The sequence below is a fragment of the Triticum urartu genome, chromosome 7A, assembly GCF_056163025.1.
Source record: "Triticum urartu cultivar PI428250 chromosome 7A, HENAU_Tu73, whole genome shotgun sequence".
NCBI classification, from domain to species: Eukaryota; Viridiplantae; Streptophyta; class Magnoliopsida; order Poales; family Poaceae; genus Triticum; species Triticum urartu.
In genome coordinates this window covers 732,792,844-732,817,812 of record NC_141879.1, presented here as the reverse complement: position 1 = coordinate 732,817,812, position 24,969 = coordinate 732,792,844, and the positions used below count along the sequence as shown (strand labels likewise).

The 24,969-nt window shown below is 44.2% G+C and overlaps 1 protein-coding gene, 1 non-coding gene and 2 pseudogenes across 2 annotated transcripts; 1 reads left to right on the top strand and 3 right to left on the bottom strand.

Annotated features, from left to right (window-relative positions):
• Positions 1-3,146: 3,146 nt before the first annotated feature.
• Positions 3,147-3,656, bottom strand: LOC147962416 (uncharacterized; annotated as a pseudogene).
• Positions 3,657-8,111: 4,455 nt separating this feature from the next.
• Positions 8,112-14,696, bottom strand: LOC125532372 (BTB/POZ and MATH domain-containing protein 1-like; annotated as a pseudogene).
• TRNAH-GUG (transfer RNA histidin (anticodon GUG)) lies at positions 9,425-9,496 on the top strand. The gene has a single exon. It is a non-coding gene; the product is annotated as a tRNA-His (tRNA).
• An 8,857-nt stretch (positions 14,697-23,553) lies between the features above and the next one.
• Positions 23,554-24,636, bottom strand: LOC147962415 (BTB/POZ and MATH domain-containing protein 2-like). The gene has a single exon (XM_087534188.1). The coding sequence runs from the start codon at positions 24,634-24,636 to the stop codon at positions 23,554-23,556; it is 1,083 nt and encodes a 360-aa protein (XP_087390314.1).
• Between the last annotated feature and the right edge of the window lie 333 nt (positions 24,637-24,969).

Genomic DNA, 24,969 nt, shown 5'->3' with positions numbered 1-24,969 from the left:
TCTGTTCGCGAGTTTGGGGATGGACAACGTGGAGATCTCCTCCTGCTCAGCGTCTCCTCCAACCCTCACCATCTCCCTGGCGTCCGTCTCAGCACACAAGTTCTTCCGATGAAGACTTTGGTAGCTTCGCCAGCGATCTCGCCCAGAAGCCCAGCGCGCACCAAAGCCGTAGCCCCAATGGGTGGTGCAGGCGCATGCTTCCAGTCCAACGGCCGACGGGCTTGAAATTGGGCGCGCGGTGGCCATACTGGCGCCCAACAAGGAGGTACGCGAGGAGAGCGCGTGGGGTACGCGACGGGAGGCCCTGCACTAAACTCCGCGGACAAATTACTTGGCGTAAGAACTTCAGGCTTTGGTCGTACGGGTAACAGCAGAAGCCCACATGTACGATGCTGCATCATTGGTTCGACGGATGCAGTGGACGATGTATGAATTTGATTCCTTCTACAGATCCGGCTGCTGGAAAATTGCACCAGCCTGTCCCTCGACGGTTCAGTGGCACTCCAACATGGCACACTCTTCCTCGAGTTGAGACCCCCGGTGCGGGCGTGTGCCTCTAGCAGGAGTATCTACAAGCGTCGGTTTTGCTCGATGCCTCGACACCATCGTTCGCAATCTGGAGGAGGGGGTTGGTAAGACCGAGGTGTGGCATGGCAAGAAGGTGGGGCGGAGGAGTACCTCGTTCTCGAGCGTGCAACAGGCACTACCCAACGTCCGGTGCGTGCCAGTGGAATGAGCTGCTGCTCTCGGGGCTTTAGATGGAAGCATGAATTTTGCCATCTGTTAACCTGAATGCCGAGTTGCTGACTTGCCTGAATGATTTATTTTGGAGCTTCAACAAAACCTACAAATTGAGATGAATATTCAGAGATATAAGTGATACAAACTGCCAATTATTGGGAAGAGCAGATTTTCGTACTGAGGATTGTCGTACCAGATGTGGAATTAGAAAGAGCAGATTTTCTAGAAGTTACAGCCATGCAAGACAAGTCATGGCACAAGAAGCCAACGGTGGAGGGAGAATCACGGTTTGCAGAAAGGAGGCCATGGAGTGAGATCTTGCCGGCAGAAGGCCAGTTGCAGCTGATGGAGGGCCCATGGCAGCGGTCAGAATCCAATCGCTGCTGACCTGAACGACCGATACTCGTCGGCGAAAGGCAGTGGCTAATCTCCGGTGGATGTCTAGAAGGTATTCGCAGCGATCCAGATGATCGAAGACGGACCCTATCAGCTCATAAACGCACGAAGATTAGAGGATTTATTCACCTAGATGGTGAATAAAAGAGAGGGGGTTATCTACTAATTGGTGTTCAAGTGGCTTGCTAGAGACTCATCTCTGATCCATGTTGTTCGTCTGATCTCTGATGGTCCACGACAGAAATTTTCTGATCTTCATGGAAAACCAGTTTTACTGGACACTACGCCACTGATATATGTGCACAGTACCGGTTGCAGCTGATAGTATGATTGGTACTCAATTTGATAGGTAAAGTGCTAATGCACAACTGAGATGGATGCTACTGAATGCTTGCCTCAGCCATATCTGCCTCTCCAAACTGAATATTTTGAAATATTGAAAAAGCTTATTGAGACCATTGATAGTGCTTCTCTACTACTCGAAGGTAATAGATGGCGTTGCCTCGGCCATGTCTGCCTCTCATAACTGAATGTTATGTCTGAAAATATCCAAAAAAAACTTATTGAGACTATTGATAGTGCTTCTCTACTACTGGAAAAGGATAATGAATAATCAATAGCCAATAATGTGATTATTTTCCATTTGAATCCACTACCCTTTTTTTGATGGATTTGTTAGCATCAAACTTTCCCGTCTTTGTAGAGTCATGTTGTGTTGTTTTTTCTTCAGTTGAACGCATTGAATACTGTCTAGAATGCAAGCAATTAGGACATGCTTCATACAGTACTTGGGGATGGTAAAAACCATACGGAGTGTTACTGTGTAAGTTTTTCTGCCTTACATAAGTGCTACTTATCTAATCTCTACTATTGAGTGAAAGGTCATCAATCCATGTATTGATTACTATGATTAACCAATTTAATATTTTTCTTGAGTAATGTTAATTACTGTCATAGATGGACGCATCTAGATTGTTAGGGAGAAGATTTCATCGGTTTATTGCATGGAGAGAGCAGTAGCGTTGTCCATCTTTTTGTTCTCAAGGTGGTGATGTGATATAATTTTTGTTTTATCTGGGTGTGATATAATTGCTAAAATTTATTCGTTCCAAAGAATGGTGGCCTTTTGAATTTGTAATTTAGAAAAGGTTGAATCCCTAAAATATGTGCATCCCCGTTGCAACACACGGCCCTTTTCCCTAGTAACCACTCATAGATCATTGACTGATTTGCTTTAGGTTGCACATCTCAATTGTTCAATAAATTTTAGGGTACAGTGGTGGGCGTTAATTAGGAGTTTGGAATGGATAGATTAGGAAATTAGATGGTTATTTTCCCATCTTTTAATCTATTTGGTGTTCTACACCATAATAGCTTGAGGTTTTGCTCCTAGTTTGTACGTTGGAGACGAAAACAAAATAAGTACAATATTTATCCAAGTTATTTTTTTTCTTCTGAAAGGAGGGCGAAACCTATTGATTGATGCACTACAAACTGATTAATGTCATTGATTGGTTACTCGGTTTGCATTTGAATATGAATACAATTTTGTTTTCCTATGTAAGTTGGAACTGGAATTTGGTTCTGCAGTTTGACCACTTCTCAAAGAAATTGACTATCGACATGGTTAGCACAGATTGAGATCTACCAGTCAATTTCATACCAGTTGTTCACTATATCTGCTGTAACAATGAAGAGTTTATGCATGAGTTCCAGATTAGAATAAATTGATTCATTGTTGTTGATATATCAATGTATCACTTCCATCAGATAGGTGTTTGGTAGCATTGGCTAGAACATGCACTTCTACAGTTGTTACTTTGCAGTTTGCACTAGCTCCCTCTGTGCACAACACCTTATTTTATATTATGAAGTTTGTAATGAAGTAGAAGTCTAAAATATGAAAGATACTAGCAAGCAAGATTATCTTCTGTGTACAAATCTTTTATTTTTCTGTATTATATTTTTTACACTATTGTGCAGTACCGTATCAGTAGAATATTTATAACTTAATTTGTTGGGTTTCTACATATTTCCTTGCTGGTGAGAAGGTTTAGGCGCGCGCTCTTGGAGAAGACGGCGGAGATGGATGCAGCGAGGCAGGAGAGCACCTTCATCGGCCCTACTCTGCGACCTCGCAGCGGAGGCTAGCCTGGTGGAATCGCCTCTGTGAAGCGCCGCGCGGGACTCGGCGGCGGAATGTCTGAGCGACAGGAGGCACTCCTGGAAGCCCTGGTGTGTGTCTGCGAGGAGCAGGAAGGCGTCAAGGAGGCGGTCGCTGGCGTCGCAGGTAGCGTGGCGGGACTCTGGGAGGACGATGAGGTCGGCGAGGGCCGCGTGGAGCGCGTGTCCTGCTGGATCCAGGTGCGGATGGTGGCGATGTAGGCGTGGAGGTTGGCGAGGAGCGGGTGGGAGGAGGTGTCGCATGGCAGGCTGACAGAACGGACGTGGCGGTACTTGGAGAAGGACCTCGCCAGGGTGAGAGGGAAAGAGATGGAGCGGCCCAAGCTGAGAGCCATTTCGAAAGGAAGGTAGGTGCTTCTTCTTGCGCTTGTTGCTAGATGTGTGAGATGACATGCGCTTGTCTCCTGCCTTACATGTCATCTCACACATCTTTTTTTTTTTGAAAAAAAAAAAGATGTGTCAGATGACATGTAAGGCAGGAGACGATCTATGTGATATATGTGCGTGGGGGACATGATCCGCTAGGCCGAGAGGTTGGCGGTGCTTCTGTGCTGCGTTGCCCGCCTTAAGTCAAACTCAAAGCTCGACGCAAGGCCATGGCATGCAGGATAGGTGTGGCTTAGGTGTCATCTCCGGAACCGACTAGCCAGCAGTGTGTTGAACATAGACAGCGTCAAGATGATCTGTGCTATGACGCACTGCTGGCCGGCCGGACATAGAATGATTGAAGTACTCATTGTGATCTACCGCTGGATGGATGACCAGGTCAGGTCATCAGCAACGCGCAGTAGGTGGTGGTGTGCGTTCGTGTAAACTGTGCCATATCTCTAGCCCTAGCCAGTCGCCAGCTTGCTACGACGCATATTTTTTTAGCAAATATTCGATCGCAGCGATCCATCTTGGGTGGCCGCCAAGACAGCCAGGATCGCACATGCGGGCACGATTATTTTTCTGTGTAGGCACGTCAATCAAGACTGAGAACAATCGATGAGATGATGAGACATCCGCAACAATCGGATCCGAGAGTGCGTGTGATTTTGTCCCTTCGCATTGCAAGTTGGGGGACATGAGAGATTCCAAATGTGCATGTAGCAGCAGCCTAGATAGCAGCAGCTACCTCTTGGTGCCCTCCATCCATCCCCATGTGTCCACATGTACGTAACACTAGCTGCTGCTCGCTCTTCGGTGGTTGAATGGCTAACTAATAGCATCTAGAGCCGCATATGACAAATATGACCCTTTAAACGCGTGCGGACGTGTTCACAGACAGTTATCGGACACTCCTCAAATAGCGTCGTCCATATACATGTATCTCATACCCTTATTTTCTGCGAGAAATGTTTCTCATATCCAATCCGCTATATCCATACAAATCATGCAACGTCGATCAAACTATGTAGATCAGCAAACGGACATAGAAACGGACATAGGCAAGCACAATACTTTCACCAAAAGATCACGATCCGATGTTTAAAGGACCACCAAAGTTCACATAAACGACGGACAACTTGAAACTACATCTAAAACTTGAAATTAAACTGAAGAAAAGCGGATCTTCACCACTTCCGGTCGCCGGTGCAGCTGTAGCCGTCGGCGGTTGGTGGAGGATCGTCCGAGTTGTCGGACGAGGAGCCGCTGCCGTCGTCATCGTCGGAGGAGGAGACGATGATGAGGCCCTTGAGGCGCCGGACGGCCCGGTCTTGCTAGCACTTGAGCTTCGCCAGCCGAGCCGCCTCCGTCGCCTTCTCCTTGGCCTCGCGCTCGGACTGCTCGACAGCTAGCCGGAGAGCCTTGTCGTTCTTTAGGCAGAGCAGCCGAGCGCCCGTCTCCGCCGTTGTAAGCGATCGGCGGTAGACCCACACTAGGAGCCACTCGTCGCCGTCGGGCTCCGCCGGTAACCCGCGGCGGCGGCCAAAGCTCTCTGTCGCGTCCCTCTCCCTTGCCCTCTACCTCTTGTGGTGGGCGGCGCGCGCCTCCGACTCTGGGGGGCGCGTCCGGGCCGACTGGGCGATCACAAGTACCTACCGGTGCCCGCGTGGGGGAGTAGCAGCCGGCAGGTGGAGTGGACGGTGTGGGGGAGGCGCGGACTGCACAGCCCGCGCGGAGCCAAGCTTGGGCCGGGAGGATCCAACGCCGGCTTCCTCGCTGCGCCTACGAGGGAGAGGTTGGAGAGGCGAGGCGGCCGATCTAGAAATGCCACCCGTGTCCACCTTGGACCTTTCGAGGGCAATGTGGAGGGCCAACTCGTCGGCGGCGGCGGCGGACGAGCGGCTGCCGGCGCTCGACATGGTCGCCGCACTCACCGGAGTCGTCGGAGTCATCGGAGTGGATCAAATTGGAGAAATCGGAGGGAAGAAGAAGAGACGGATCGAGAGTGGAGTGAGGTAGGGTTTTCGGATTGGAGATATTTATGAAGATGGAGTGGGGTCAGGATGGGCCGGGCTGATGTGTCGGACGCACCCGGGCAGCCCTGGATATAAGGAGTGCCGGACAGTCTGGACGTTTGAGGGTCTTTTGAGACGTCCGGCTGGGTCAGATTTTCGTGACTAGCAGTGGCCGGCCCGGCCGACTGTAGATGCTCTAAGCCACTCAATGCGAAGAAACAGTAGGGACACATGGGGTCAAACGGATGACAGCTCAATCTAAATGCAAAACTGGACATTGCACTGGGACTCCAACCTGTACGTGCGCATCATGTCGTGGAATCGCTTAAGTTCTCCACTGCAATTATGTGCGTGATTGTTATAATTTAATAATAGCTACTGATAATAATTTGCGCACGAATGGGTTGTCGTCGTCTTCCTTTACAATTTGTACTAGCTACGTACCGGCCGTCTGGTAGCGTAGCTAGTGGCCACTCAAATGTACTCCCTCTGTAAACAAATATAAAAGTGTTTAGATCATTAAAATAGTGATCTAACTGCTTTTATATTTCTTTACGGAGGGAGTATCAATCAGTTCGTTTGTGCAGGCACACGTGCATCTATTGTTTTACGGGGTTCAACCAATATATATCCAGGTCGATCAACGGATTTCCTTGCTAAGACTTGCCTACAGAATGATTTAACTGAAGAAAATTGCGGGTCTGTCGGCCAATATGCCTGCATGATCTGCTAAGCCAATATTCCAAATGAACTAATTGTGCTTGTTTGGTATGCGCTTTTTCTTTAAAAAGGGAAATATATTAGATATCAAGCGCTTGTTTGGTATGCGCTTGAGTGCTCTGGAGCATCGTACGTGGAGCTAGCTACCTAACGACTAGATATCACTAAGACATTTGATTCCATACAACTTATTTACACGCGCTGGTTTTCATAATTCAATGATATATTTCTTCTGCTGTTGAAATGAGCGCAAGTGAGATTAATACAAGCAAATCTACTGCATCAAAGTTAGTTTTAGCCAATCTTTGGTTTTAGATTGAGACCCGTTCGACCAAATGTATGTAACTAGTGACTCATTAAACTGGAGGGACTAAAAACACACTCTACTCATTAAATAGATCAATACATGTAGTTTTTACAGGTAGTTGGAATAAACTAGATTTTAGTTTTAGCCTGAATTGTTTGCACGGAGACATAACCAGTAAAATTTGACCAATCAAGCTGACATGGCGAGAAATGACTCTGGAGTGTGGACAATCGAGATTAGTCTATCTTGGATATTAAATGCTACTGAGAGATGAGATGAGAAATCTAGAATTCTAGACGAAAATTAAATTAGCTGTAAGTTATTTGTTCTTTTTTTGAGTTAAACTTGGCAACAAGTTCATGGAGATAGATTATTTCAAAAAAAATATCATGGAGATAGTGATATGGACTTCTCTCACCTGCAAATTGTAATTAACCAGAAGACTTGCATACGGGAGCAGAGATTCCATGAACCATCTCCAAATCAAGGATAGAAGATAAAGAAACAAAGGAGACCTAGCCATGGATGCATTAAGATAAACTACTTTGGGTCCAGCAGGACAATGATCATGTCCTTTATAAGTGGGGGCATTCCAGCACAGAAGATGAAACACTCCATCACCACATGATCAATTGTTAAGTTTGAATGGATTTCTTGTGTTTGGATCAGTGTTTGAAGTATATATGAGATTTGTATGGACGGCATATATATCAAGATATCCTAGCTTTTACTTTGCTTCAATTACCAAAATGAACAACGGCAGGCATACTTCACTCCAAGTCTGATCGTTAGCTACTCATCTCAAACAATCCGTTTAAAGGAAATTGCATATTGCTATTGTCCAGCGAACTTGCATAAGGATTAAGGAACTCATACCGTTGGAACTACAGTACGCTTGCAATGAACTTACAAACATTGGCAAGAGACAAAGACGAAATGACAACAACTTTTCTTCGACTACTTTTAATAAAAGGGATTTCTCTCCCAGTTTAATCAAGGAAATAACTAGAATTATGCACAGAGTTCCAAAAAGTATAGCATGTAAAGAAGTAGCAACATCCTGGAGGATACAAAGATAGCAATATGGAACATCCACCCAAAAAGACATCTTGCCGGAAACTTAACTATATGAAACATCCGCCCACAAGGACACATGCTACCCCGTAGCCAGCAAGGGAGAAACGAAACTGAAGATATAGCAATTCCTCGCAAACAAGACAATGTCATTGTTAAACACCTCGGCTGCTGCGTCCAAGAGTCCTCTAGATCTAGGTCCAGGAGCCATCATTCCCTTTTCCTTCTGCAATGACAAACACTGTAAGCAAGAGAAGTGAAAATATAGCCCCAATACGATGAACTAGCATTATTATGAAGAAGTCTTACTTTGCCGGTAGCACGCCAAGGATCATATCCTTCATAAGAGGGGGTGGGGGGGGGGGGGGGGGGTGCAGCTCCTGCACAAGTGATCAAAGCCGTCCGTGTCCACCACCGCCCTCAGGTTGTCCGGACACCGGAGGAACTCGTGGCACGCCTTCTTCAGTCCATGACAACTGTGCTGCCTGGCAAGCGCCAGGATGCTCGTCACCGTACCCACACCGATGTGCTCGCAGAGCTTCTTCTCGCACATCAACCTCAGCCTATGGATATTGTACCTGTCCGCTGCCACGAGCAGGTGCCGCAGCAATACCATGTCCTCGTCATTGGTCTCCTCCTTCACTGCGCACAACGTGTCACCGTAGATGAACCCTAGCATTGCCTTGAACACCGTCGCGTCCATGTCGTCTATCTGCACGACCGACGACGAGGTGCCTGCATTGGACCGAAGAGTGACGCCCTGAAGACAGTAGAGTGGGCTGCCAGGACGGAGCGGTGAGCAGCGATCGTCTTGCCACCAACACAGAAGACCACGTATGTGCCCTGCCCGGCCATGAGAAGGTCAGCAAAGTTCTGTTGCATGTCGGATGGTGGCACCGCAACAAATCGAGAAGTGCCGCATGTTGGATTTAGGACCACGATGTCGCACCGGATGGTGAAACTGTCGTCCTTCAGGTGTTTCTCCAAGGCCTCTCTTTTCATGACCTTGACCTTACAAGTTCGGAAATCGAATATTTCACTGTCGTGGATACATGTCGGATCTTGCTTGTCGGTCTCGTCAACGAAACTGAACTCGAACTGCGCCATCACAGGCTCTTTAGTGCTCTCGATGAGGGTAAGAACAAGTGTGACGATGCGAACATTGTCCCCACTTTTTGGGAAGAAGTGGATGCGCCACCGTTGGCCGCCGATGATGAAGGAGTGAGACCCGATGGGTACGTGGTTTATTGAGTAACCCTGGACGACAAGCAAGTGGTATCCACTGGCTGCGCGGACGTTGAAGATGGGACAGGTGTCAGATCCCAGGAGCTTGCTGCTGGCGATGGCAGATGGCACCTCCTGTGTTCTTCAGAAAAGAAAAACCTCACACACGAACCTACAATTGACGGTGACGGCCAAGAACGGAAGGGCGTACGCAAACCATGGCTATACCTACACTTACGCCGGAAGTTCAACCACACTGGCGTCTTATACAGAGATGATGAAATCATACGAGGACATGTGCCACAATGGCATAGTACTCAACGCGGTTGTCCACGAGCCTTGAATCAAGTTGAGATGCTCACCTATGGATGCATGCTGGTGAGAATTCCACATTGTGGCTGTAGTTTAGTGGTGAGAATTCCACGTTGTGGCCGTGGAGACCTGGGCTCAAATCCCAGCAGCCACACTAATTTTTCTTTTCTTTTTTTCTTCATCGAGCTAGGGTAGTCCCTGCTTTCCACTTGACCATCTAATAGGCGCCATGAGTGGAGAGCACATTGATTTAGATTGCTTTGGTGTTTTTGTCGTGCTATGAGGTGTTCGGCTCGGTTGGACGCGGCCTATTCTGCTCCGTGTCCGTCCTCTTCGCCATTGTTTGGCTTCAGTTTAGGCAAGGCAAGTTGTGTGCCGATGTTGTGTTGGTGGATGTGGGTGTTGACCTCTCGATGTAGCACTTTGCTGAAAGGCATTGTATCGATCATTTCTTTTCTTTTTTTCTTCATCGAGCTAGGGTAGTCCCTGCTTTCCACTTGACCATCTAATAGGCGCCATGAGTGGAGAGCACATTGATTTAGATTGCTTTGGTGTTTTTGTCGTGCTATGAGGTGTTCGGCTCGGTTGGACGCGGCCTATTCTGCTCCGTGTCCGTCCTCTTCGCCATTGTTTGGCTTCAGTTTAGGCAAGGCAAGTTGTGTGCCGATGTTGTGTTGGTGGATGTGGGTGTTGACCTCTCGATGTAGCACTTTGCTGAAAGGCATTGTATCGATCATTTCTTTTCTTTTTTTCTTCATCGAGCTAGGGTAGTCCCTGCTTTCCACTTGACCATCTAATAGGCGCCATGAGTGGAGAGCACATTGATTTAGATTGCTTTGGTGTTTTTGTCGTGCTATGAGGTGTTCGGCTCGGTTGGACGCGGCCTATTCTGCTCCGTGTCCGTCCTCTTCGCCATTGTTTGGCTTCAGTTTAGGCAAGGCAAGTTGTGTGCCGATGTTGTGTTGGTGGATGTGGGTGTTGACCTCTCGATGTAGCACTTTGCTGAAAGGCATTGTATCGATCATTTCTTTTCTTTTTTTCTTCATCGAGCTAGGGTAGTCCCTGCTTTCCACTTGACCATCTAATAGGCGCCATGAGTGGAGAGCACATTGATTTAGATTGCTTTGGTGTTTTTGTCGTGCTATGAGGTGTTCGGCTCGGTTGGACGCGGCCTATTCTGCTCCGTGTCCGTCCTCTTCGCCATTGTTTGGCTTCAGTTTAGGCAAGGCAAGTTGTGTGCCGATGTTGTGTTGGTGGATGTGGGTGTTGACCTCTCGATGTAGCACTTTGCTGAAAGGCATTGTATCGATCATTTCTTTTCTTTTTTTCTTCATCGAGCTAGGGTAGTCCCTGCTTTCCACTTGACCATCTAATAGGCGCCATGAGTGGAGAGCACATTGATTTAGATTGCTTTGGTGTTTTTGTCGTGCTATGAGGTGTTCGGCTCGGTTGGACGCGGCCTATTCTGCTCCGTGTCCGTCCTCTTCGCCATTGTTTGGCTTCAGTTTAGGCAAGGCAAGTTGTGTGCCGATGTTGTGTTGGTGGATGTGGGTGTTGACCTCTCGATGTAGCACTTTGCTGAAAGGCATTGTATCGATCATTTCTTTTCTTTTTTTCTTCATCGAGCTAGGGTAGTCCCTGCTTTCCACTTGACCATCTAATAGGCGCCATGAGTGGAGAGCACATTGATTTAGATTGCTTTGGTGTTTTTGTCGTGCTATGAGGTGTTCGGCTCGGTTGGACGCGGCCTATTCTGCTCCGTGTCCGTCCTCTTCGCCATTGTTTGGCTTCAGTTTAGGCAAGGCAAGTTGTGTGCCGATGTTGTGTTGGTGGATGTGGGTGTTGACCTCTCGATGTAGCACTTTGCTGAAAGGCATTGTATCGATCATTTCTTTTCTTTTTTTCTTCATCGAGCTAGGGTAGTCCCTGCTTTCCACTTGACCATCTAATAGGCGCCATGAGTGGAGAGCACATTGATTTAGATTGCTTTGGTGTTTTTGTCGTGCTATGAGGTGTTCGGCTCGGTTGGACGCGGCCTATTCTGCTCCGTGTCCGTCCTCTTCGCCATTGTTTGGCTTCAGTTTAGGCAAGGCAAGTTGTGTGCCGATGTTGTGTTGGTGGATGTGGGTGTTGACCTCTCGATGTAGCACTTTGCTGAAAGGCATTGTATCGATCATTTCTTTTCTTTTTTTCTTCATCGAGCTAGGGTAGTCCCTGCTTTCCACTTGACCATCTAATAGGCGCCATGAGTGGAGAGCACATTGATTTAGATTGCTTTGGTGTTTTTGTCGTGCTATGAGGTGTTCGGCTCGGTTGGACGCGGCCTATTCTGCTCCGTGTCCGTCCTCTTCGCCATTGTTTGGCTTCAGTTTAGGCAAGGCAAGTTGTGTGCCGATGTTGTGTTGGTGGATGTGGGTGTTGACCTCTCGATGTAGCACTTTGCTGAAAGGCATTGTATCGATCATTTCTTTTCTTTTTTTCTTCATCGAGCTAGGGTAGTCCCTGCTTTCCACTTGACCATCTAATAGGCGCCATGAGTGGAGAGCACATTGATTTAGATTGCTTTGGTGTTTTTGTCGTGCTATGAGGTGTTCGGCTCGGTTGGACGCGGCCTATTCTGCTCCGTGTCCGTCCTCTTCGCCATTGTTTGGCTTCAGTTTAGGCAAGGCAAGTTGTGTGCCGATGTTGTGTTGGTGGATGTGGGTGTTGACCTCTCGATGTAGCACTTTGCTGAAAGGCATTGTATCGATCATTTCTTTTCTTTTTTTCTTCATCGAGCTAGGGTAGTCCCTGCTTTCCACTTGACCATCTAATAGGCGCCATGAGTGGAGAGCACATTGATTTAGATTGCTTTGGTGTTTTTGTCGTGCTATGAGGTGTTCGGCTCGGTTGGACGCGGCCTATTCTGCTCCGTGTCCGTCCTCTTCGCCATTGTTTGGCTTCAGTTTAGGCAAGGCAAGTTGTGTGCCGATGTTGTGTTGGTGGATGTGGGTGTTGACCTCTCGATGTAGCACTTTGCTGAAAGGCATTGTATCGATCATTTCTTTTCTTTTTTTCTTCATCGAGCTAGGGTAGTCCCTGCTTTCCACTTGACCATCTAATAGGCGCCATGAGTGGAGAGCACATTGATTTAGATTGCTTTGGTGTTTTTGTCGTGCTATGAGGTGTTCGGCTCGGTTGGACGCGGCCTATTCTGCTCCGTGTCCGTCCTCTTCGCCATTGTTTGGCTTCAGTTTAGGCAAGGCAAGTTGTGTGCCGATGTTGTGTTGGTGGATGTGGGTGTTAACCTCTCGATGTAGCACTTTGCTGAAAGGCATTGTATCGATCATTTTGGCTACTCCTTTTATGAATATATGATACGCATGATCGTGCATATTTTAAAAAAGAATAGCCAATGGATGCATGCAGGAGACCAAATTGCACTTGATAAACCAAATGCATGCAACGTGGCCATGACCAACCTAGCTAAAACATGACACATGCAAGTACTCCCTTAGTCCCAAAATAACTGTCTTTGATTTAAATTTGCACTAAATCAAAAAATAGAAGACACACAAACACAATTGTGCAGCATGTGTTTCACAGGTTACGGCCCATCGAATGTCTCTTGGGGGAGCTGGTACACGTAGATGCTCACCACGTAGTGACATGGAGGTTGGGGGAGGAGGTACGAAGGAAAAGAGATATCATTTGGCTCATATGATAAAAATGTTTTTACATTGAATCTGAGTTAATGTTTACTTCCCTTAGAAATATCGAGGACAAGAATTAATTCTCTACGGGAACATCGTAGAATTTCTATAGATTTCATATAAATGGAAGAAGCCTAAACTCCCATGATAACAAGACAAGCATACAGTGGCAAAGAAAATCACACACCCATAACGAAAATATCGAGCACATTGATTTAGATTGCTTTGGTGTTTTTGTCGTGCTATGAGGTGTTCGGCTCGGTTGGACGCGGCCTATTCTGCTCCGTGTCCGTCCTCTTCGCCATTGTTTGGCTTCAGTTTAGGCAAGGCAAGTTGTGTGCCGATGTTGTGTTGGTGGATGTGGGTGTTAACCTCTCGATGTAGCACTTTGCTGAAAGGCATTGTATCGATCATTTTGGCTACTCCTTTTATGAATATATGATACGCATGATCGTGCATATTTTAAAAAAGAATAGCCAATGGATGCATGCAGGAGACCAAATTGCACTTGATAAACCAAATGCATGCAACGTGGCCATGACCAACCTAGCTAAAACATGACACATGCAAGTACTCCCTTAGTCCCAAAATAACTGTCTTTGATTTAAATTTGCACTAAATCAAAAAATAAAAGACACACAAACACAATTGTGCAGCATGTGTTTCACAGGTTACGGCCCATCAAATGTCTCTTGGGGGAGCTGGTACACGTAGATGCTCACCACGTAGTGACATGGAGGTTGGGGGAGGAGGTACGAAGGAAAAGAGATATCATTTGGCTCATATGATAAAAATGTTTTTACATTGAATCTGAGTTAATGTTTACTTCCCTTAGAAATATCGAGGACAAGAATTAATTCTCTACGGGAACATCGTAGAATTTCTATAGATTTCATATAAATGGAAGAAGCCTAAACTCCCATGATAACAAGACAAGCATACAGTGGCAAAGAAAATCACACACCCATACCGAAAAGAAAATAAAATCACACACATGAATTAATACAGATGTCACTGAAATCTCATTAACAGAAACTATAGTTATTTTGATCTGACTTTAGGTTAGTTTTTGCCAAGTTTAAGTTTAAATTTAGCTTCATTTAATTGTGATCCTAAATTCTGAGATGAGGAGCATATTAGTATCCACTAAATTTTCGAAACATCCTTTGCAATTATGAGGCCGAGGCTTGGCCCACGGGCAAGTCCAGTGGGCAGGCTTCAACAAGCTGAAGCCTGCCCTCCAGAAAAAGCAAAAAAAAATTACTACTAGTTTGCATCGGCCCGACCCAACTTCTCCACCGCTTAGGCAAGAGCCCATGAGGAAACCTAGCGACCAGCTCTGTATGCGCCGTTCCTTCCCCTCTCGTTCTTCCGTGCTCCTGGTTCGAGCGAACCTGACGCGCCGCCGCCTAACCACGTAGCGGCAGCCTCTGCTCATCCCATCCTCCAGCCATCCCCGCCTCGCCATCCGGCGACGACGCGCCCACCTCTTGCAGGCGGCTCCACAATGCGCGCGGAGCGCATCCAGCAAGCAGCAGCAGTCCGTCCCATAGCATCAAGCACGTCGGGCGTTGGCGACCTCACCGTTGGCTCTTGGCTGGAGAAGCGGAGGCGCCGGCAGCCAACGGCGCCACGCCCTGCTCCGAGGAGGTTGCGACCCATTGCTCGCTGCATCCAGATGTTTAATTTCTAAATTGTTGGCTTCTGTTGATTTCTCTATTAGTTAGTCTAGTGTCAATTACAGTTTGTCTGCAAGTTCATGAACTGTTAATTTATTTAGTGCCAGTTACAATTTGTTTGCAGATTTGAAAATGAAGAGAAAGACTATGGATATGCATAGTTTGTTTGCAAGCAGTTCAACCCCTCCCCAAAGGCCTGCTCCAATCCCTACTGATGTCGAACCTGAACTTGACCCTACCAATGTGACTACAAACCCCCTCCGCTTAATTGCTGTGAGCACAATCCCCGCTGAACCCACACATGAACCAACAGATGAACCCCCAAATGTTGAGAGGAATCAGACCACAATTGATTAGAGTACAAACCAACCAACGCAACCTATACCAGAATTTCATCCAAGTCAAATTATTTCAGATCCAAGACTTAGAATACCATGGTTGCAGAAACTATCATGGTTGTGAATGTCATGATACCTCTAGACGGGGCCCGCTACATACCCCTTCCAAATCACAAATTATCTTTAAATCAAACTTTGAACAAATTTAGGACATAACAAGTCACCGGGGTAACTTGAACCTAGTGGTGGCTACACGGACTAACGAATTATTCTAATGAATCATAACTCATACAATACGTATGCTATGATTTTGACTATTCAAAGCCATTTAATGGTTGCAAAATACAATATAATTATTATAATAGAAAATTAAGTAAAAGAATAAGGGAAGTTCAAATGTCAAGTATATTAGTTTTCCCAATAAGATTATTATTATGTTTTCTATATAGGTTGAGTAGTGTCTTACACATACATATGTGTGCAAGTTATAATTATAAAAGAAACATTTTTAGTTTTTGTTGCTATCGTTGGCCTTGAACTTTATCATGACGGAATAATATATATTCGCCAAAGTTTAGTTTACTAGAATTATCATTAAATATCTCAATAGAAGATTCGAGAGTGACTATATGTCTGCCCTTAGAATGAATTAGTATGCAATTGTATGGACTGGTGATAATTTCAAATGGGTGTCCCAGGTCAACTTTTAGGGGGCGTGAATAGTCATGTAAGAGGACATGCGAATTAGAATGCGTAGGTTAGTATTATAATTTATTTATTAAATACGAGTTGCCAATATTTACAACACCCCCCTTCACCCACACACACACACACACACACACACACACACACGCACGCACGCACGCACGCGCACACACACACGCGCGCGCACACACACACACATTGACAAAGTCATTAAGGTCACCACATGCGACGTAAACGTCGCCTTATATTGAAAGAATGATATGCATTAACAATATACACATGCCCTCGAATCTGGAGTTTGATCTCTGGTGGCCCGAAGGTACAAAACTACCTTCCTAACCATCAAACCAATCGATGACTTACTATAGTTGGTGCCAGAACATTTTGTTGCACCTGAAAAAACTTCCAAACAAAACATTTTGTTGCCATTAATAATTTTTCGATGCTCAGAACCCCTGAATTTGCACCAAAGAAAACTACTCCTCAATTTGAATAAAGTTAACGAATTTACAAAAAGTTCATAATTTTTAAAAAAATGTTCTGGTATTCCCGAATTTCTTAATAGATTTGGAAAATGTTCATGTATTCCAAAATAATGTTCAATTTTTTCATTTTCAAAAAAATATTTATGAAATTGGAAAACTTATTGAGAATTTTGAATGTAAAAAGAAGGAAAAACCAGTGTACCAGCAGATTTAGAACAGGAAAATGAAAATACAGTCGGCAGAAGAGGATTCTAGTATGTTCCCAAACCAAAATTAACCACACGGCCTGAAGCGGCTATCTGCTGTGTGCGCTGGCCACGAGTAGTGCACTAAACAGGAAACACACGTGAATGACCTTGGTAATGTTGATGTGAATTTCCAATATGATGCACGGTGCGACAAATTTCTGGTGTATCGAACAGGCGCGAGAAGAGTGGGCAGACTCTTTAATGGTAGAAAATTTCTGATTTTAGGAATGTTCTGGAGGAATCTGCATGGTTTTGAGTCATTATTTTCCTGTTGTTTCTTTACTGATTTTTCATTTTTTTATTTGGTTTTCTTCCTGGTTTTCCATTATTCATTTTCTTCTTTTCTTATCTGTTTTATTTTTTTATAAACTTCAAAATTGCAAAAATGTTCAGTATATTCAAAAATTATACAGAATTTAAAAAATTGTTGGCTTTGTCAGAACAGTTTGGAATTTGAAAAATTGTTCGATTTTCTATAAAATGTTTACATTTTCAAAAAAAAAATTTGAAAATTGTTCATATTTTTTTCAAATATGTAAATTTATTTTAAAATGAGAAATTTATCAGAAATTTATAAAAACTTTTAGGAAATTCGAAAAAAAAACTTCCAAAACTGATTTGTAGTTTCTTAAAAAAAATTCGTTTTTCGAAAAATGTAAATGTTGGTTTTTACGGATAAAGTTAGCTTTTTATAAGAAAATGTTCATTTTTCAAGAATTGTTCATAATTACAAAATGTTTCGCGTTCTTCAAGTAATAGTATAAAATTAAAATGAAAAAACTTCAAGGTAAGCATGTTGATGACCTTTGCTACGTTGGCCCTCATCGTTACGTCTCCGGCTGCGAGGATGACTGTTGACACCGACGATGGGTTCCACGTGGACTTCTTGGCACAATCGGACTGCAAAGCAACGCTGTGTTTTATATAGAAACGAACAGGATCCAAGTTGGGACATCCGAGAGACTTAGTTGAAGACGACGTATACGTAGGAGATGCTTGCATTGATGGCGGGCACCATGCCAGCTATGGATGTCGCGGCATTGCCGGTGACCGCTCGGCCTGACGATGACGACGCTTAGTAGAATAGTGCGAACGAGAGAATATCTCGATTACAAATCGCTCAAGGGTAGTTTCATCACACTGTGTGGAACTGTGGATGCAGTAGTACCACCTCATTTCTCCCTAATATCTTCTAAATCATATATTTATAAATTAGTTGTCTGCAGATGTGTGTGGGCCGTTGTACAAATCATAAACATGGCATGACTTATTGAAATGGCCCTTGGTACAACAATACCATAGATGACCATGCTGATCACGTTGCTTGCATGTTTCTGAAAGTAAAATATTTACCTCCACATTCAATTCAAATATACAAATCATTTATTTTCTTTTTCAGAGAGTTGTCTTTTTTCAATGATTTTTATCATTGAAAACTGCTGAGTTCCTAATTCTCAATTTGTTGTGTCCAACTTATATCAATGTGGCTGCTTGCCTGCATCGCAAATATGATAGAAGCATTTCTAATTGTTTACATAAGGTATATATCAATTAATTATACTCCCTCCGTATCAAAATATGAGATGTTTTTTTACACTATCTTAGTGTCAAAAAACGTACTATTATATTTTGATACATAGGGAGTAGTTGTTATTTTAATAATATAAAAGGCTTTTATTTTAAGTACAAATATGTTCAACGGTATAAATTAGAGCTAAAGTGGTAGTTTTTTTTGTCAAAGTTCGTAATGTGAACTTTTTTGCCATGGTTGGTTGAGTTGTGCTAGTTTTCGGTTAAATACTCTAGGATTTTTTATATATGGTGGCTTTGCTTCCTACTTCAGTGATAGCCAAGATTAAGGGTGGAGTTCGCTAGGTGGAAAGTGGCTGAGAGTGTGACCACTTTAGGATGGTGTGCAGTCGTTTGTGATCGTCTGTGATTGCCACCAATGTAAATCTTTTCTGTAGACTCGATTCCTCTCTTCCCAATACAAAAGGTGCGCAAACACTAGTGCAGAACCGGGCAATAGCACCGGTTCGTGAGGGGCTTTAGTGCCGGTTCGGTAACCGACACTAAATTGTAGGCACTAAAGCCCCCCCCCCCCCCTTAGTACCGGTTCAGCACGAACCGGTGCTAAAGGGCAAACACGTGGCACGAGCCAGCTCCGTGGGCGCGTAGGACATTAGTACCGGTTGGTAACACCAACCGGTACTAAATGTTTTGGTGTGTTTTGGTTTTATTTTTTATTTTTACTTTAATTTTGTGTTTTCAATTTAATTTAGTGATTGTTTTATATTATAATGAGTCGTTAAATCATTCGGTGATTAGTTTGACTGGATGCGTGTGGATCCTAGCTAAGTCATCAAGTATATGTCATATCCATATTATATATACTTGATCACCTACTTAAGTGATCGAGGTAATATGGATATGGCATATATATACTTGATCACTTAGCTAGAATCCATCCAATTGAAACTAATATGCAATTTCTTTCATAAATGATATAATAACTCATCATCATCATCATCATATTAATTAATATAAAAACTCTTGCATCATATATATCATCACCAACGGTTTTCATAGCAAAGATATCATCGAGTTCAACATGGTAATGATATTATAAGCGTTCATAACACCACAAAAGCAAATCACTCTTTGAGATTAAGTTCAGGACGAAGAACATGGACATGAGAGGACAAGTACTAAGAGCATGAACTAGCTAATTAATCACTCCTGCTGCTCTCTCTCTCGGGTAAAATAGCATAGAACATGTATAGCTTTGCTGATTCATCATATTGGAGCATGCAGATGAACCTATCTCCTAATCGTGGGTTGCGCTTCTGATTGCTGCCCCCTAGTACTTCTCTGTGATCGTTCACAATTTTGCTCCAGTCTTTTACTATTAAGCATTCCTCGCTATTAGAAATCCTGAATGCACTAAAGTGCATTGTAGGATATCTTGGCCGTAAGCTAACAATATTCATGGTACCTTTAGTCTCGATCCAATCAGGCACAACATTCATCGGGAGTCCCTGTTGAAGAACATCGTATAGTAACATACTTAGCAATGAAGTTTAGCTTAAAAAAATAATGTATGCAAAAGATGCACTGAGGAGAAATAGTAGAAATCTTACCATCTTTCCTAAATATATGTGACCGTAGTTCAGTACAAACACTATTGGTCGCACGTTTTGAGTACTAACATTTCTAAGTGCAGGAAAGAAATTTGTCTTGACAGCATCAAGATCCTCAAGCCATGAAACATAATGACTTGTCTCCTCGCAGTTTAGTTCAGCCCCGGGACAGTGGATGGTCTTGTCTACCAAGTGCCGGACATGTTTGCTTGATTGGAAGTAAGATGTCAATATTAATTGAGATCTATTAATTACTCAACTGGTTCAAATAATCTCATATCGAAGACATAAATATGGTTGAGAAACTCACATAATGGTAGAACTGGAGGCGTCTGCACATCGACCCAGATGTCTCTATTACCTTCAATATCATCTTCCGGACGAATATCAAAGGTGATAACCATATCAGGCTCAAATGCATAAGCCTTGCATAGTGCTTGCCAAGTTTTGCATTCAAAATAGGTGTATGTGTCTGCATTGTATAATTTGACGTTGAAGGTATAACCATGCTCGGTCTTCAAGTAAACTCTTTTTACCTCCATAGTTTCGTTAGGATTGAAACCTATCTTATCCAAGACAAAGTTCTTGCATGGCAGGGGATACGCTAGTAGAATAGTGAAAAATTAAAATTAAAAGGTGAAGCAAAATGAAGCATAAGTCATGCTTAATTACGAAAAAAGACTTGTCGTTGTGACTTACTGTATCCACTTCAAAGTTCTCATCTAGCTTGATGCTGAAGCGTCTATCATCAACTAGAAAATTTTGGCCGCACAGGTCGCGCTGGTCTTCGCAGTATTCGCACATAATGAAATTGTGTTCGTCGTCAGACGACATTCCTATGTTCATAGGTGAAACATTAAACACTTATTAGTTCTATTAAGTCAACTAATTCTGTTAATTCAACTAGTTCAACTAAGCACTTACGAAGAATATACCTAATTAATTGAACTAATTCAACTAACTAGTTCAACTAATTAATTAGATAATGAAATCTCATATAACTAAATTAAATATATATCTAACATATAATTTATATCTAATATCTAACATATATGTTCATATATAGGTGAAACATTAAACACTTACTAGTTCTACTAATTCAACTAGATAAACTAGTTCTATTAATTCAACTAAGCATTTACTAAAAATAAACTAGTTCTATTAATTTCTTACTAAAATAAAGTAGGTAGTTCTATATAGTAATATTTTGATTAGATCATCAAATCTCATATACCTAAATTTTCTTACTAAAAATAAACTTGTTCTATTAATTTTCATACTAAAAATAAACTAGTTATATTAATTCAACTAGTTCAAATAATCTCATATATATACCTAATTAATATTTAGCTATACTAATTCAACTAGTTCAACTTGTTCTAATTCATGTAAAATATATTTGACATTAATATTTAACATCTTTTTCATATAATTCATCTAATCATTAACATTCTAACATTATTATCTACGTAATTTATCTAACATTAATCTAAATAACAGAAAATAGAAAATAAGTAAAAACAATGTGTGTGTATGTGTGTGTGTGGTGTGTGTGTGTGTGTGTCTCTGTGTGTGCGTGTGTGTGTGGTGTGTGTGTGTGTGTCTCTGTGTGTTTGTGTGTGTACGTACGATCGGGGGGCGGCGGCGGGCGACGACGGGGGGCGGGCGCGGCGGGCGAGAGGTGGCGGCGATGTACAGGCGCGGCGGGGGCGACGGGCCGGGCGGTGACGGCGACGGGCGGCGGGGGCGGCGAGGGCGGCGCGCGATGGGGCGACGGGCGCGGCGAAGAAGTTTGGATCGACAAGAACTACTGGTGGTCGATGAACTGATTTTTTCGTAGGTTCCATATATATAGGAAGGGTCTTTAGTGCCAGTTGGAGCCACCAACCGATACTAAAGGCCAATTTTCGCCAGGCCAAGGGGCGGGAAACGGCCCCTTTAGTACCGGTTCGTGCCACGAACCGGTACTAAAGACCCCCCCCCCCCCTTTAGTACCGGTTGGAGCCACTAACCGGTACTAAAGGTTGTGCGCTGCCACCGGCGGTGCACAATGTTTAGTCCCACCTCGCCGAGCGAAGGGCAGCCGCACTGATTTATAAACCCAGCCGCGGCTGCTCCTTCAAGCTTCTCTATATAGCAGACTTCTGGGCCTAATTAACAAGGGCGCGCTGCCCTGTGAGCCTGCTGGCCCTTCTGGGCCTGCATTTGCACACCCTAGGTCTGGCAGGCCCACTGGGCAGCGCGTCAACAAATTTTTTATATAGTTTTTTCTTTTCTGCATTATTTATTTTTTTCTATTTATTTTTGAGTAATTTTTTATATAGTTTTTTCTTTTCTGCATTATTTATTTTCTTCTATTTATTTTTGAGTAATTTTTTTGTATAGTTTTTTTTTCTTTTCTGCATTATTTCTTTTCTTCTATTTATTTTCTTCTATTTCCAGTTTGTACACGAAGTGCGTCCAGTTTTTGCCGTCATCCTCTCTACTCTTTCACACATGCTATGCGGGTGAAATGATGATACCATGCCAAGTTTCAACATTTTCATAATTCATTTTGTAGTGATTTTCAATTTCACGGTCATTTAGCTCTCTAAACAATTAGGTAAATGACCGAAAAACAACAAATGATGTCAGAACATGTTGGAAATTGATGACGTCGCTTTGAATGTTGCATACTGAACACAAAAAAAGCCCGGAGTTTAAATAAGTTTAAAAAACATTGAAGTGGCCGTGTAACAGATGAGTTCTCGTCCGAAACCCTGATACTCCGAAAGAGTTTGTCCAGTTTGTACACGAAGTGCGTCTAGTTTTTGCCGTGACCCTCTCTATTCTTTCGCCCATGCTATGCGGGTGATATGATGATACCATGCCAAGTTTCAACATTTTCAGGATTCATTTTGTAGTGATTTTCAATTTCACGGTCATTTAGCTCTCTAAAGAATTAGGTAAATGACCGAAAAACAACAAATGATGTTAGAACATGTTGGAAATTGATGACGTCGCTTTGAATGCTGCATACTGAATACAAAAGAAGTCCGGAGTTCAAATAAGTTATTAAAAATAAAAAAGAGGTGCAATGCTGGTTAATTTGCTTCAAGCCATTCGGAATAGTGTAGACTGCACTGCACATAGCTCAGTGCAATCTATGCTATTCCGCAGGGCTTGAAGCTAATCAACATGCAGGTGAGCATTGCAACTCTTCGTCATTGTCTGTGCACTCACGGCTTATAAACCGCTCATACTGCCTCTCTCTTGACGAGGTGGGACTAAAAATAAGCTTACAAAGAAACTTTAGTACCGGTTCATGGCATGAACTGGTACTAAAGGTCTTCGTGGGGGCCCCAGCCTGACCATAGCCTGACACAACCTCATTAGTACCGGTTCGTGGCATGAACCGGTACTAAAGGTTGCCCACGAACCGGTACTAATGATGCCCGCCCGCCTAGCCGTTGGAACCGGCACTAATGGTCACATTAGTGCCGGCTCAAATTCAAACCGGCACTAATGTGCTTCACATTTGACCCTTTTTCTACTAGTGAAAGTTCTTGCGTCTTCTTGAAAAAGAAAGATGTTTTTTTTAGCATCAATGATTGTTAAGTGCCTAAGTCTCAGTGGTTTGTTAAATTGAACTTATATCAATGTGGCTGCATGGCAAACAGGATAGAAGCATTTCTCATATTTGATGGAAAGGTACATATCAATACACACATAATTTAACTACCTAGCTAATAGATGCAGCTGTTTTACAGCAGCCCGTTTCAAATTATTTTGAAAGGGGAAGTGCATATTTCAGTTGAACAGCGGATTACATGCATGCCAACCAGAACCATATATTGGACAAATCATCTCCTAATCATCAAGGACATAAACAGACGATTACAAAATATGGAAGAGAGCAAGCAATTGCATTAAGATGAACTTCTACTAATTAGGCGGCAGCACGCCAAGGAGCATGTCCTTCATAAGAGTGGGGCAGCTGCTGCAGAGATGTTCAAAACCTTCCGTCTCCACAACCGCCCTCAGGTTCGCCGGATATCGGAGAAACTCATAGCACGCCTTCTTCAGCCCGTCACAGTGGTGCAGGTCCGCAAGGGCCAGAATGGTCGTCGCTGTGCCCACACGGATGTGCTCGCACAGCTTCTTCTCGCACATCAATCTCAGCCTCCGGAGGTCGTACCTGTCCGCCGCCACGAGTAGGTGCTGCAGCAGGACGCCTTCGTTTTCGTCTGCCGCAGGGAAAGGTAGCGTGTCACCATAGATGAAACCTAGCATCGCCTTAAACACCGTCCCATTCATGTCATCTACCTGAACCACCGTCGGAGATGTGCCTTTCTTCATGGGGCCGAAGAGGGCCGCCCTGAAGACGGTAGAGCGGGCCGCAAGGATGCACTGGTGGGCGGCCAAAGCCTCGTTACCGACCTGGAAGACCACATCTGTACCCTCTCCAGCCACGAGAAGGTCGGTGAAATTCTGTTGCATGTCGGAGGGCGGCACCGTGATGAAGGGAGAAGTGGTGGTGGGGATCACATCCCCCGCCACAACAATGACATCACACCGAACTGTGAAACTATCGCCCTTGAGGTGTTTCTCCAAGGCCTCTCTTTTGATGAGCTTTTCGTGCGGGATGTGGTTCCAGTCTTGGAACTCAAATAATTCCTGAGCATGCGCATGGTTGCATGTCGTCGCCGGCTGGTCACTCCCATCAATGAAACTGAACTCGAATTGCGCCTTCACAGGCTTTCCACCTTCCTCGGCGAGGTAAAGACAAAGTGATCCCGGGCCATCCATGTCATGGTTTTTGCGGCCATTGGGGTGGTACAAGATACTCCAGTGGCGGCCCGCCACTGTGAAATAGCGAGAATTGATGGCGATGGATCTGTTGATGCGGGAGTAGCCTTCCACGACGAGCAAGTGGTATCCTATAGTGCTGTCGCTGGCGGTGGTAGGGGAGGTGGGAGAGCCCAGGAGTTTGCCATTGGCGCTGACAGATACACCGGCGAAGGACATGATAGATTGATGAACCTGCAACAACAAGGGATGAAGCTATGACGACGCACATATACGATCCTGCGAGAGAGATGGCAATTCACTAACAAATCCAACAAAATATAAAATTGCAAATGCACAGGTGAACAATTCACTAACAAGCCAATTTCATATTTTACAGTGCTAAGATAGGTTCAAAATTTTGAGTATTGGAGAGAGGAAGTGCAAGTAGCTAGCACCTGTCCTGCAGTGCCCAGATCAGCGCCGTGCTTGCTGGATGCTGCACCGCCGAACTATCGCCTTGCCGGTTGCCGTCCTGTCTTGCGTGCCTGTCGCCGTTGCGCTAATGCCGCG